This window comes from Pinus tabuliformis, chromosome J, assembly GCF_031772625.1.
Source record: "Pinus tabuliformis cultivar Carrire ecotype Pingquan chromosome J, CPIR1, whole genome shotgun sequence".
NCBI lineage: Eukaryota > Viridiplantae > Streptophyta > Pinopsida > Pinales > Pinaceae > Pinus > Pinus tabuliformis.
The window spans coordinates 181,781,908-181,794,830 of NC_142295.1; the positions used below are offsets into that span (position 1 = coordinate 181,781,908).

A 12,923-nucleotide genomic window follows, 5' to 3' on the forward strand; every position below is an offset into this window, starting at 1 on the left:
ATTTACAGGGAACACAACACAACCACCGACATCTTATCCAATGAGGCTGCGCATAGGGATGAGACCGCATGGTTGATCATGGATGAAAGAGATGGCAACACCTATCAGTACTACCACAGGCCATTTATAGAACCTAGCATATGATAAGTATCCAACAGTTTTTTGCTTTTTGCACTTTTGGATCCATAGTTTTGAATGACCATATGTAATTATTTCACTGTTTATTTACCTTATCTTACAGCACAGTAAGGCTCTATGCAAAGAGATTCATAATATTATCAGAGACTCTAAATTGAAGCCTCATACATGAGGTGGAACACATGTTGAAATGGTTTTGGTTGCTGACAGGCATAGGCCTGAATATTGTATATGCAATGCATTTGCAAAATGCAGTTTCTTAACCATAAAGAAATTGCAACTTTTTCCACAGGAAGAAAAATTAAATAAAATTAAATAATATCAATATATATTTGGATCATCTAGAAAAGTTCTTCTTTCAAAGAAATATTGAATAATTGAGGATATATAAAATTTATTACCCTATACCTAAACATTATTCAAAAGAAATGGATGTTCCCATCAAAATTGGAATGTGAAAACATATCCATTCACAATGGGATGGCTTATAACATATAAAAATTTATTTAGGTATATTTTTAAATTTATTATATATAGAAAATAGATATATAATTATTAATTTGTTATTAGTTTATATTAATTTTATACCAATATATTAATTCTTTTTCAAATTTTTTTTATCTATTTTATAATTAATTAGGAGATTTTTTTATTGTTTTTATTTATAATTTTTTCTTAATTTTTAGATAAATTATTTTTATTCTGTTTTTTATAATAAAATTACAATTCATTCGACTTACAAAAATATTCAAAAATCAAATTTTAATACATCATAAAAACAAAATACATACACATGTTAATTAAATACATAATTATATTATATATCACCTTACCTATTTCTATTAATTATTATTGTTTTCTTTCTTTTAATTTTGCTGTTTTTAAAATTTTATCCTCTATAATAAACTCTTTCTGTATTTTTTCCCTGACTCAATAACCATAACATATATATAACTTACAATACAACCCTGGTTTAATATACAAATTATTCAGGTCAAATCTTATCCTAATTCTTCGAAACAAAAAAAATTACCAAACTCCATTCCTCCCTTCCCTACTGAAAGCAAAATCAAATCTAACTGCATTGTAGATTCTCGTTATCCGAGAGCTCAATGACAAAATCAATAGTTAACTTTCCAAACAGTTGAATCATAACATATATTATCCCATACCTTTGATTTCTGCATCTTCATCGCCCTAAAATTTCAGCTATTCCAAAGGTCCTCGTTGATTTCCACATTTCTATAAAAGCACCGGAACAATCTTTGCAGTGGCATTGTAAATTATGCCAGAAATAGCTAGACGTTTAAAGCAAACTGTAACTTTAAATGTCATAAATAAAGATTCTAAACCCTAACACCATGTAGCTACGTCGTTGAATATTGACAATCATTTTATCTTAAAAACTCAAAAACCCAACACGGTGTTGCTATCGTTTTAAACGACCATTTTGATCGACCAAAGATCAAAATTTCACCAAAAAGTTATAAGATTCCCGAAAAAATCGTCAAAACTTATAAAAATTAGACAACTCCATGTTGTATTGATATCAATTGTAGAGTGGTTTACAATTCTAACACCCAAAAATCTGGGATTTCATTCCAAGTTTCATAAATTTATAGTAACCCTATATCGTAAATAAAAAACGCGTTGGTTTGATATTGATTGAATATATTTCAGTTAATAAAACCAGTAATCTTCCAGACCGCATTCCTGGTTTTGAGAGTCCTCCCAACGCCTTCATATACAGAGAACGAAGTTACTCCACTCCGAGCAAGCTGCCTGGCAATGAGTTCATGAGGTGGGATCATAGGTCCCTCGCTATCCCCTCCTTCATCATCACTGCTATCATTGTCATCCAACCCATGAAGTGTACTCCAGCAATTCTCATTGTTCTTTTCCTCCCATGACATCTGACACCAATCCGGGATATTCACTGGTGTAGAAGACCTGTACCTCATTCCCCTCTTATTATTCTCTTCATTATGTGATTCCTTCCCATAAATCTTTAATGATTTCCTGCTATTGTTATCATTTACCTCCTTTCCCATCGATCTACATACTGCAACACTATTACAACCATTTTCCTTAAAACCAACCTGCTCGGAGGTCTCTGCATCAATACTTCCCCATATATCATCCTCACTAAACTCTTCCATTCTTTTAGAGTTCTCCATCCCCACAGATTCTTGAAACTCAAAGAACTTGTAAATATGATTATCTTCCTTGAGCCTCCCCAGCATCGATTTTCTCCCTTCCACGACCACCCAAGAGCTTTCTCTTATACTTTTCTTCAAAATCCCAACAATCCGATTCCAGAGATTCAATATGAGGTCGATCAGATTGATCCAATTCTAAGCCTTTTGGCTCCACACACCGCTTCTTCACAAAAGTTTACCAAGATTGCACTAGCCCAACTCTTGATCCCTGCATACAAGCCCACCCAACTACTAAAATTGATGTAATTTCAACACTGCCTTATCGGTTACTCCCCATTCAACACCAACAGCACCCCCTTTATAAGTCCTAGAGATCATAATCCTAATTGATTACTTGTAGTAAAATGAAGTTGAATTCAAAACTCAAGATTTACTATTGCTGAGATTTGGCTTTTTTACGGGAGGTTAGAACTTAGAAGTTGTTAGAAGTTAATTCGATCCTGAATTTTAGCAATATTATAAGAACTTTTGGGATAAGAGTGAAATAACTTCCATTCATCAGATTTTAAAATATTTCTAGAACTTACAATTTCATTCAGAAATATAAATAAACCCCATCCATAGAAATTGTGCCATCGTCGACAAAACAACCACACTGACAGGTATATTATTGAATATTATTGAATACTAAATGGTTTTACCATTCTTCCCTCATTAGGTTCTGTAAGATGCTTTTGTATATGTCACGTTATTTATTCTATAAGAATTTTGATGATCTGGATAACGTCACTCGACTTGCTTGTGCTTTTGGTAACCTTTCGATCTAAATTGGACTGAAATTTCGATCTAAAATAAACGTTTCAATGGTAATGATGGAAAATATATATTTTATTGGCCTAGTTTGTTTGTTTGGATGGAGTTAGAGGACACAATTTTCTGATTTAAATTATGCCTTTTTATGTAAAATGAATTCAGTGAATTTACAAGGTAAAAATTATTCAGCCTGTCATATATAGATTGTGTTATTCTAATTAACTCTATTAATTATATAGATTTCTCTGAGTGAATAATTATATAGATCTATTTTACTGATTTTGAAAGTTTCATGTATTTTCATGACATTAAATCTTGAGCTAAAACATAGTTTGATGTTTAACTATTTGATGCTTTTCCTTTTTAAGTTGGAATGTGATAATATAATTCTTAAACATATGGTGATTTTAGTTATTTAAAATGTAAATACATAATTCATCTTGCTAAAAACTCTTAAAACATTTATATTTTAAAGATTACACACATCCAATTTAGTTTTCTAATAAAAACCTTTAGAAAAATTTAAATAATTTTGAAAAAAAGAATAGCCAACTACATAAACGTCAAACTGTTAACAGTTGGAGTCCGCTATGCGGACGCCAACTTCAATGACATGTAACAAATAGTGTACGAAACGATTCGTCCGCCATTTTGAAGTCAAGTTCTCTGTCATAAAAATTTAACGGTGTATAACATATAACTGTTGGCATTCAAGAAAATTAGACAACTCATAGTGAAAGATGTGTACGCCATCTTTAATGACATGTAATAAGTTGTTAACCGGAGGATTCATCCACCTTCTCGAAGTTGAAACCTCTGCAATGACGCAATAAACAGTTGACGAAATCACTAATTATAATGATTTCGTCAACCTCTAGAAGAGCGATAGATACATTATATTGGAAAATTTAGATTTTATTACTAATAAAATAAATAAAGTAATAGACAAAGTAATAGACAAAATTATAATGGAAAATTTAGATGTTATTAAGATAAATATTAGGGAGGGTTTTTTTAGATATTTTACTTAAATTTATATTAGTATAGGTTCATTTGAATCATTGATTTAAGATAAGGTGAGAGGATCAAATTTCTTGTGTAAACTTAGATTAGAGTTCAAAACTTAATGTGTAATTTTTTTATTTTTTATTTTATATTGTATTTTTGAATGTTATAAAGATTATGTAATATGAATATTGAGCTATTTCATGAGAGCACATTAAACTAGTTTTCTTGTTATTAATATATTTTTAAGGATAAGTCAATATTAATCTCTATTAAAATACTTTCTTCATAATCTATATTGGATATTTTATTTCATAAAACATGAAAATATTTTTTGTTAAAATATTTTTTGTTAAAATATTTTTGAAAACTATAATGTTTAAACATCTTACTCACATTTTATTGCTTCTAGTTAGTTTACATAAAATTATATTAGGTTATCTAGACAATTAATTAAATATGCAATATATATATATTTTCCAAAGTGGAAAAACCTATCAACTAAGGTGTCAAACCAACAATGAAGACAGCCATCTCAGGCTGCTATTCGTGATTGCTGATTTGACTCATCACTCTTAAATAAGAAAACCACGCCACCTGTATTAACTATATATATATATAACACAATTATTTTCTATTTAGAGAATATTTTATTTTTATTTTAAGAAAGACCGACATACTTACACATAGCTTTCACAATGGATAGTAAAATAAGTCTCTCGGATCAATAAATATGCATTATGATTTTCATTTTAAAAAGAACAAACACACTGACACACGTTGCATTTACAATAAGTAGTAAATTAAGTCTTAAGGCTCAATAAATATATACTATAATTTTAAATTTGTTTATTTTAAATATACATTTATATATTATCAAAAAAGAGTGCCATACATAACTATGAAACACATTATTTAGTGTTAGAAAAAAAATCGCTTCATTATTTATTGTTAAAAAGAAAAGTGCACCACAATTAGAGGAGAAATCAATGGGCATGATGATATCAATCAGAGAGTGATGAAGCGAGAGCATTGCACATGATGTATGAAGATTGCACATGATGCATGAAGGGTGATAACACCACTATTATATTGGAGGTTTGAATTTAATGTTTAAATTGATGTATGTTATTTTAAACAAAATAGTTTTTAAGAGATGTGCTTTTCTTTTCCTTTTGACATGTAATTTATGTTTTTTTAAATGGTTTAAAGTTTTTAATTTAAAAAAACAAAGAAAGAAATCTTTTTTCTTTTGGATTTGGTAACTCTACTCTTGATGAGGCAAATTTTGTATCAATAATTGAAATTTTATTATTGAAATTTTATTATGTTAAAATTTCTAAATATTATTTGTATTTTTTTGTTAATAAAAAAAATTGAAAGTATACTAAACAGGTTAAATATTTTCATGAAATAAAAAGTAATGCCAAATAATCCCAATTTGGACATTGGCATATTCCACTAATTAATTTATATCGAAAATGTAATAAGCAATGGTTCTAATTAAGATCTTAATAAATGGAATTGTTATAAGAATTAAAAGACAATTAATTTATACAGAGAATGTAATAAGCAATGGTTTTAATTAAGATCTTGATAAATGAAATTATTATATGTATTAAAACAAATGATGAAAAAATATTTTAAAAGCATCCCAAACTTCTGGATCTTGGTGATTGGAAACCGTGGTTTTTTTTTTTTTTCCAAAAATACGAAATCATAAAAATAAAAAATAAAAATAAGAATGTTAAAATTTTTATAAAAATATTGGTTTTTAAAAAGGAGAATTAGATATAAAATAATAAAAAAATGGCTTTTTTCTTTTTGTTTAATTATAATTTCTTTAATATTCCATTACTAATTATATTAATTTATTTATAACTATAAAGAAAAAAGCACATATATTGTAATAAAATTGAAGTTCGTCCGATGGAATAAATTGACACAAATATAAATGAATGGATCAATAGTTTGATCCATGAGACTCACATTGCCGTGGATGAGATATGAGAAGATATATAAGATGTATCTTTCACTAATAAGGCAAGAAAAAACCTATACAAAGAGTCAAAGGAAAGTATTCTCTCTATTAATTAAACACTATCTCAAATATCTGTATGATATATATTATAAGGTAGGTAAGATGATTCTTTATATAATTTTTTTTTTTTCTCTGTGTAATTGAAATATATAAAATTTGATATCTACTATTCAATATATTTATTTATTTATTTTTCTTGTGAGGTGGTATTTTTTTATTACTATTAATTACTCATAATGCATTCTCTAATTATGAGGATACAAGAATCAAGCATCATGCAATTTATGCATGCTCTAATGGTCCTAGTATATATTATGGGTAACATATATCAAATTTTGAATGCTCTAGATGTGGAATGAATGTATATCACATGAATTAGATAAAAAAAATAAGGTGCCCTTTCAATGCTCTTTGCCATATCCTCCATTATCCCCCATAACTCTATCTTTTGAATGATTGTTTTAGTGCAACACATAACATATTTTATGGATCAGCATGCACGACATAGAAGTGAAGATAATATTTTATGAATGCCTATAGAACCATCAAGGAAATATGACTCATTCTTAAAGAAGAACCTTGTAATGTTAGACTATGAATGGTAGCTAATGGTGTTAATCTATATGGAGAGCTTGGATCCGTTTCCTACTCTTGACCATTTTTAGTTATAAACATAACATTCCTTATTGGATGTCAAAAATTAGGTAGCATGTAATGTTGGCATTAATTATTCTAGGTATTTAGTGTTCTAAACGTTGAAAACATACCATTTCACTTTTTTTGTTACATGTTTTGTATTTACAATGAATTAATTATTAGTATTTTGCAATAACTAGGTAAGTACAAAGTTAGAGATACAAATGAATGTCATGTTCATTTTAGTGGTGAAGTTTTAAATTCATGGGGTGACATCATTCTCTATAACATCTCCAAACCAATAGCCTGAAAAGAATTTCCAAGCTATTAAGCACAAGCAAAACCCCCGGGTACCAATTATGCATGTAATGTGTATGATAAGCCAATAGTATTAAACTATATAAAGAAATTCATTTAATGAGCTCGAAGAGGGTAGAAAATACCCATGACAAATAATGTCTTGACCATGGAAAATGGTTTTTGAGAAAAATCATGGTAAACAATTTATTTGGATTATACTTACATGTATTACTATCTTTCAAGGTTAACAAGCCGAGGGAAAACCCTTAGGTACTTTCCCTCATTTCAAGGATAGTACCTAAGGTAAACCCCAATAAAATCTTTTGGGCACAAGGCTAGTCAACCACAAGTATCAAATCTATTATAATAACATATTCAATGTGACCTTAGTATGTCACTTACTGGAATTGAACTTGCATGGGGAGGATAAAAACCATTCCTCACATCCACATGAGCTAAACCTAATTGAAATCCATATTTGTTATTTAATACATTTTTTATATACTTTTTCTATTTACACTAATAAGAAATATATTTCCATTTATGTTTCCCATAAATATTGATGGCGAAATTCCACAAAGTAATTAAAAAGATTACATCTAATTTACTTAGTTGGTCTCCTAGGAACACCTAAAAATGGTTTGTTTATTTGATGCAATGCATATAGGAAATCATGTAACAAAAATTTTATGAAAATTCTTAGATGGGAGGAATAAAAAAAGAAAATTTTTCTAAAGTTATTAGTGACATTAAAGAAGTAAGATAATTTTGGTGGTGAAAGAATTCATGATTCACATACCTTATTAAGTTTTCATATTTAATCATATCTATCATCCTCTGCAATATACATTACTTAATAATTATATTTTTGTGTTTCAAATAAAAATACTTCCTTCCTTGTTACAATATGTTCTATGTATGGCTTTCCAAATCAACTTTAAGCATAATCTAAAGCAAGTTATATATGACCTTAGAAATTACATGAGGTAAGTAAAACGTTATAATTGAAATGTTATTATAAAACTTGTTTACATCTGAATTACTTGTATTCTATGATTTAATGTTGAAGAGTGTAATTTATTTCAACCGTTAGGTGGTTTTCATTTAAATGAATCTATACAGAAGATATCAAATACTTGAAGACATAAATTTCTTATATAATGTGTAAAATGCAAAAGTATCTACATTTCTTTTTTTTAATGCACAAGAGCATTACCTCATACACTTAATTATGGAGATTGAAATATGTGGAACTATACACACAAGTTCAATGAGGTTTGTGGAGAGGCACTTGAAGTCTTTTGATAGACAGATATCACATCCAAAGGGATAAATGGTTGAAGACTATATGGTATGTCAATATAATATGTATTTTAGTTAATATTTACCTCAATTAGCGGATGTTATTAATGTGCCAAAAATATATCAATTATTGGAAGAGATAAATTCATTATCTAATGTGTGAAATACAAAATTATCGACCTCGAATATTTTCAATGCATAAAATGATGACCTCATACACCTAGTTGAGGAGGTTGAAATATGTGGACCCATACACATAAGTTGAATGTGGTTGGTAGAAACTTGAAAGAATTCAAGGACTTTTTTGAACAAACATCACATCCAAAGTGATCAATGATTAAGACTATACTGTATCTCAATCTACTATGAATTATAGTAAATATTTACCCCAAGTAATGGGTGACACTAATGTTCCTCACACTTTTCAGATGTCAACTCTAACAACAAACTTGAAAGGGAAGTGTTGCTGGGGAATATAGATGGACAAAATAATACCAAATCAACTTGATAAAATTATACAATATGGAAATTTGTTAATCTCATCTTCTCTCATCTATCTAAAATTGATTGCACATTAGGGCATTCCTTCTTATCTCATTGACTTGGTTAACATTTTCTTCTTGGACTCGAACATCTACGCATACTTATACTTATTATCCTATCTTACCACAAAAGTAACACAATAATCATGAACCTTAATAAATTGATTTTTTTTTTAAGGTTAGGCACTTTATATTAACTTTATGTCCAAAAGAACCTCGCCTTCCACATGAGAAACTAGACCCATAATAGTCTCAAGATTTTTACATTACATATTTCCAAAGCTACAAACATGTCATTTAAAGTAAAGGTATAACTAACAAAAATGTATTTAAAGATATTAACAACTAGAAGTCCACTAGTTCCGTTGTAGAAAAGTATAATAGAAATGTGAGCTCGTTTGATCATATCATCCTAAGTGAGATTCGACCTAGATTGGTTATTGTGAGTCTGTGTTTTGCATCCAACTCACAAGTATATAGATCACCGTCATAAAAATTATCCTCTTCAAGGGGGAAACCTCATTTACATTACATAAATGAACAATTCTTGGATGATACAAATCACAAGGCCTCCTTTGTATGTATAGGAGCCTAAGGGTTTACAATATAATTAGAGCCTACATAACAATAATAATGTAAGGGCACAAAAATACCAATAGTGTTGTTCTATGGGGTAAAACAATAACAATATGGGGGATACATGGGCACAACAATACCAATAAGGCGGATACACTAGTATTATAGGGACCTAACATGCCCCTCTCCTTCAAAAAAGGGTTGTCCTCAATGCTTGAGTAGTTCTAGATGCTTCTGTATAAAATCTGCATCCTCCCATGTGGAATCTTCAGTGGGTAAGTTCTTCCACTTAATGAGATACTCTGAAATTAATCAATTATGTAGTTGTCATGTTCTTGTATTAGTGACACCTTTAGGTTCAAATATGATTTTTCCTTCTTCATTAAGGTTCAGAAACAGGGATTAAACTGGAATATTTTTACCTGTAACCTTCTTTAAGAATTAAACATGGAAAATTGGGTGTACTTAGGAAGATGCAGACAACTCCAATTTGTATGCCATAGTACCAATATTTTTCAACACCTTGCAAGGACCGTAGTGCTTGGGTGATAATTTATTATCCTACTTATCCTACATGAGAGACATTTATTTGTATGTTTGTAGGCGTAAAAATAGAAATTCACCTACATCAAAACTTCTTTCACTGCGATGCTGACCTGCCTATTGTTTCATTCAATTCCAAACTAGAGTGAGGATATCCTTTAAGAGTTAGAGAACTTGTTTTTGATGCTCGATGTCATCTTCCACTACCCGAACGTTAGAATTTTCTCTTAAAGATGATGTGATGGGTGGTGGATGATATCCATAAAGTGCCACAAATGGGGTCATTTTTGCTATAGTATGGAAGGAAGTTTTATACCACCATTCAGCTAGAGGTAACCACTTGACCATTCTATTTGTTTTCCAAATACAAAGCAACGAATATATTCTTCCAAATATGTGTTTAGTATATTAGTTTTCACATCAGATTGAGTATGATAAGATGAGCTATGAGTTAATTCAGTACCAAGACAAGATAATAATTTCTTCCAAAAATTTCCTGTGAAAATGGGATCTTTGTCACTTACTATAATCTTTGGATTTCCATGAAGCTTTTGAATTGTTTCCATAAATGCAGTAGAAATTGTGTTGACATTAAAAGGATCATATAATGCACAAAAGTGTGCATACTTGGGAATTCTATCAACTACCACTATGATGACATTATTTCCTTTAGACTTGTGTAAACTTGTGATAAAATCCATTGATAACTCCTCCAAATGTTGACTTGGAATGGCTAAAGGTTCTAGCATACCTGAGGGCTTGTCTATCTCATTTTTTTTTGTTCGCAAACCAAACATTCTACCACAAATATTTCAATATCAAATTTAAGGTCATCCAAAAAAAATTCCTTCTTTACCCTATGGTAAGTTTTTAAAAATCCCAAGTTCCCTCCTAAGGGAAAGGTGTACGATTCCAAAAGAATACATTGTTTGAGTTGGGAATTATTACAAAGATATAAATGATCTTTGTACCAAAATGAATCATTTTTCCATATAAATGTAAAACATTTGCTCGGATCTTGCTGCAATTTTTAAATGAGTTTCCACACCTCCTCATCATTCGTCCATTCATCCCTTGCTTCAGTTGTCCACTCATGGTGGGTAATGGAAATGGAACAAAGAAATTCTTCCACATCCTCATCCTTTCTTGAGAGTGCACGTGCAACAACATTTCACTTTCCTTTTTGTAGATGATTTCAAAGTCATAACCTACCATCACTTTCACCCATTTTTGTTGCTCTTCTGAAGATACGCTTTGTTCCAAAATGTATTTAATACTATCATAATCTGTGCTTACCTTGAATTGTCTTCCAATTAGGTAAGGACATCATTACTTTAGTGCATGTAGTATTTCTTACATTTCCTTCTCATAAATAGGTTTTTTTAAATACTTTCCTTTTATTGGATGAATTTCAAAAGCAATGGGTCTTCCTTCTTGCATTAAAACAACACCAATTCCATTTTATAAAGCATAGCATTCCATAACAATAATAAAAATTGAAGTCTGGTGTAGCTAAGACCGATGCTTCACACATTTCTTCTTTAAGATGTTCAAAGGCCTTTGATTCTTCTCTAGTCCATGAAAATGCATCTTTCTTCAATAATGATGTTAGAGGTGTTGTTATTCTCCCATAATTCTTAAGAAACTTGCAATAATAACCTATCAACCCAAGAAATCCTCGAAGATGCTTTATGGTTGTGGGGATTTTCCATTCCTTAATGGTTGTAATTTTGTTAGGGTATACCTTAACACCATCATGAGATACAATATGACCCAATATTCCACCTATTGTACTCCAAAAGAACATTTGGAGGTTTTTGCATATAATTGTTTCTCTGCCAATCATTTGGGCACCCTCTCAACATGTTGAACATGATCCTTACAAGAATTGTTGTAGATTATTATATCATCAAAAAATACTAACACAAATTTTCTAAGGAAGGGTTTGAAAACGGAAATCACCAAACCTTGAAATGTGGAAGGTGCATTAGTAAGGCCAAAAGGCATCACCAAAAAATTCATAATGACCCACATGAGTTCTAAATGATGTTTTCAGAATTTCTTGAATCTTCATTCTAATTTGATGATATCCTCAACGAAGATCTAGATTGGTGAATTAAATTGCTCCATGTAATTAATCCAACAATTCATCAATGACACGAATGGAAAAATTATCTTTAATAGTGACATTGTTGATCTCCCTATAACTTGGACACATATGCCATGATCCATCCTTCTTGTGCACCAATACTACTGGAGAAGAGAAAGAACTTTGACTAGTTTTAATTATACCATCCCCTAGCATTTCTACAAGCATACATTCAATTTCACTCTTTTGGGCATAGATATATCTGTTAGGTCTAATGTTTGGAGGAACACTTCCTGGAATCAAGTGAATCACATGATCATCATTACAAATAGGTGGGAGGCCTTTGGGAGTCTCAAACACCTTGGAATGATTGTCCAAGGCTTTTTGGAGATCTAGAGAAATAGATTATTTCGATGTTTGAATCGTTAGTGAGAAAAATTTTGCAATTACGCCCCATTGTTATATCTTCAGAAGACTTTTCATGCCATTAGAGTTGATTATCTTTCCTGGTTTCCATGTAAAACACCTTAATTCAAATTCATTTTGTTCCCAAAAAAAATTCAAGAATTTTTTTTGAAACTTGAAAGCTATCATCCCCAAAAATTATAACCATTGGACTCCTAGTACCACATCGGCACCACCCATTGGAATGGAGAGCATTGGACTATTCAATACATATTCCCCAATGGTTAGCTTGATATTATGGCACTTTAATGGGAAATTTATAATTCCTTCATTTGCAACCGTCACTTGACACTCTTGTGTTGGATATAGGAAGC

The 12,923-nt window shown here is 30.2% G+C and overlaps 1 protein-coding gene across 1 annotated transcript; it reads right to left on the reverse strand.

Moving 5' to 3' along the window:
* Positions 1-1,814: 1,814 nt before the first annotated feature.
* On the reverse strand, positions 1,815-2,381 carry LOC149226274 (protein S40-6-like). The gene has a single exon (XM_089380159.1). It carries the CDS (start codon positions 2,379-2,381, stop codon positions 1,815-1,817), a length of 567 nt encoding a protein of 188 aa, XP_089236285.1.
* Positions 2,382-12,923: the final 10,542 nt, after the last annotated feature.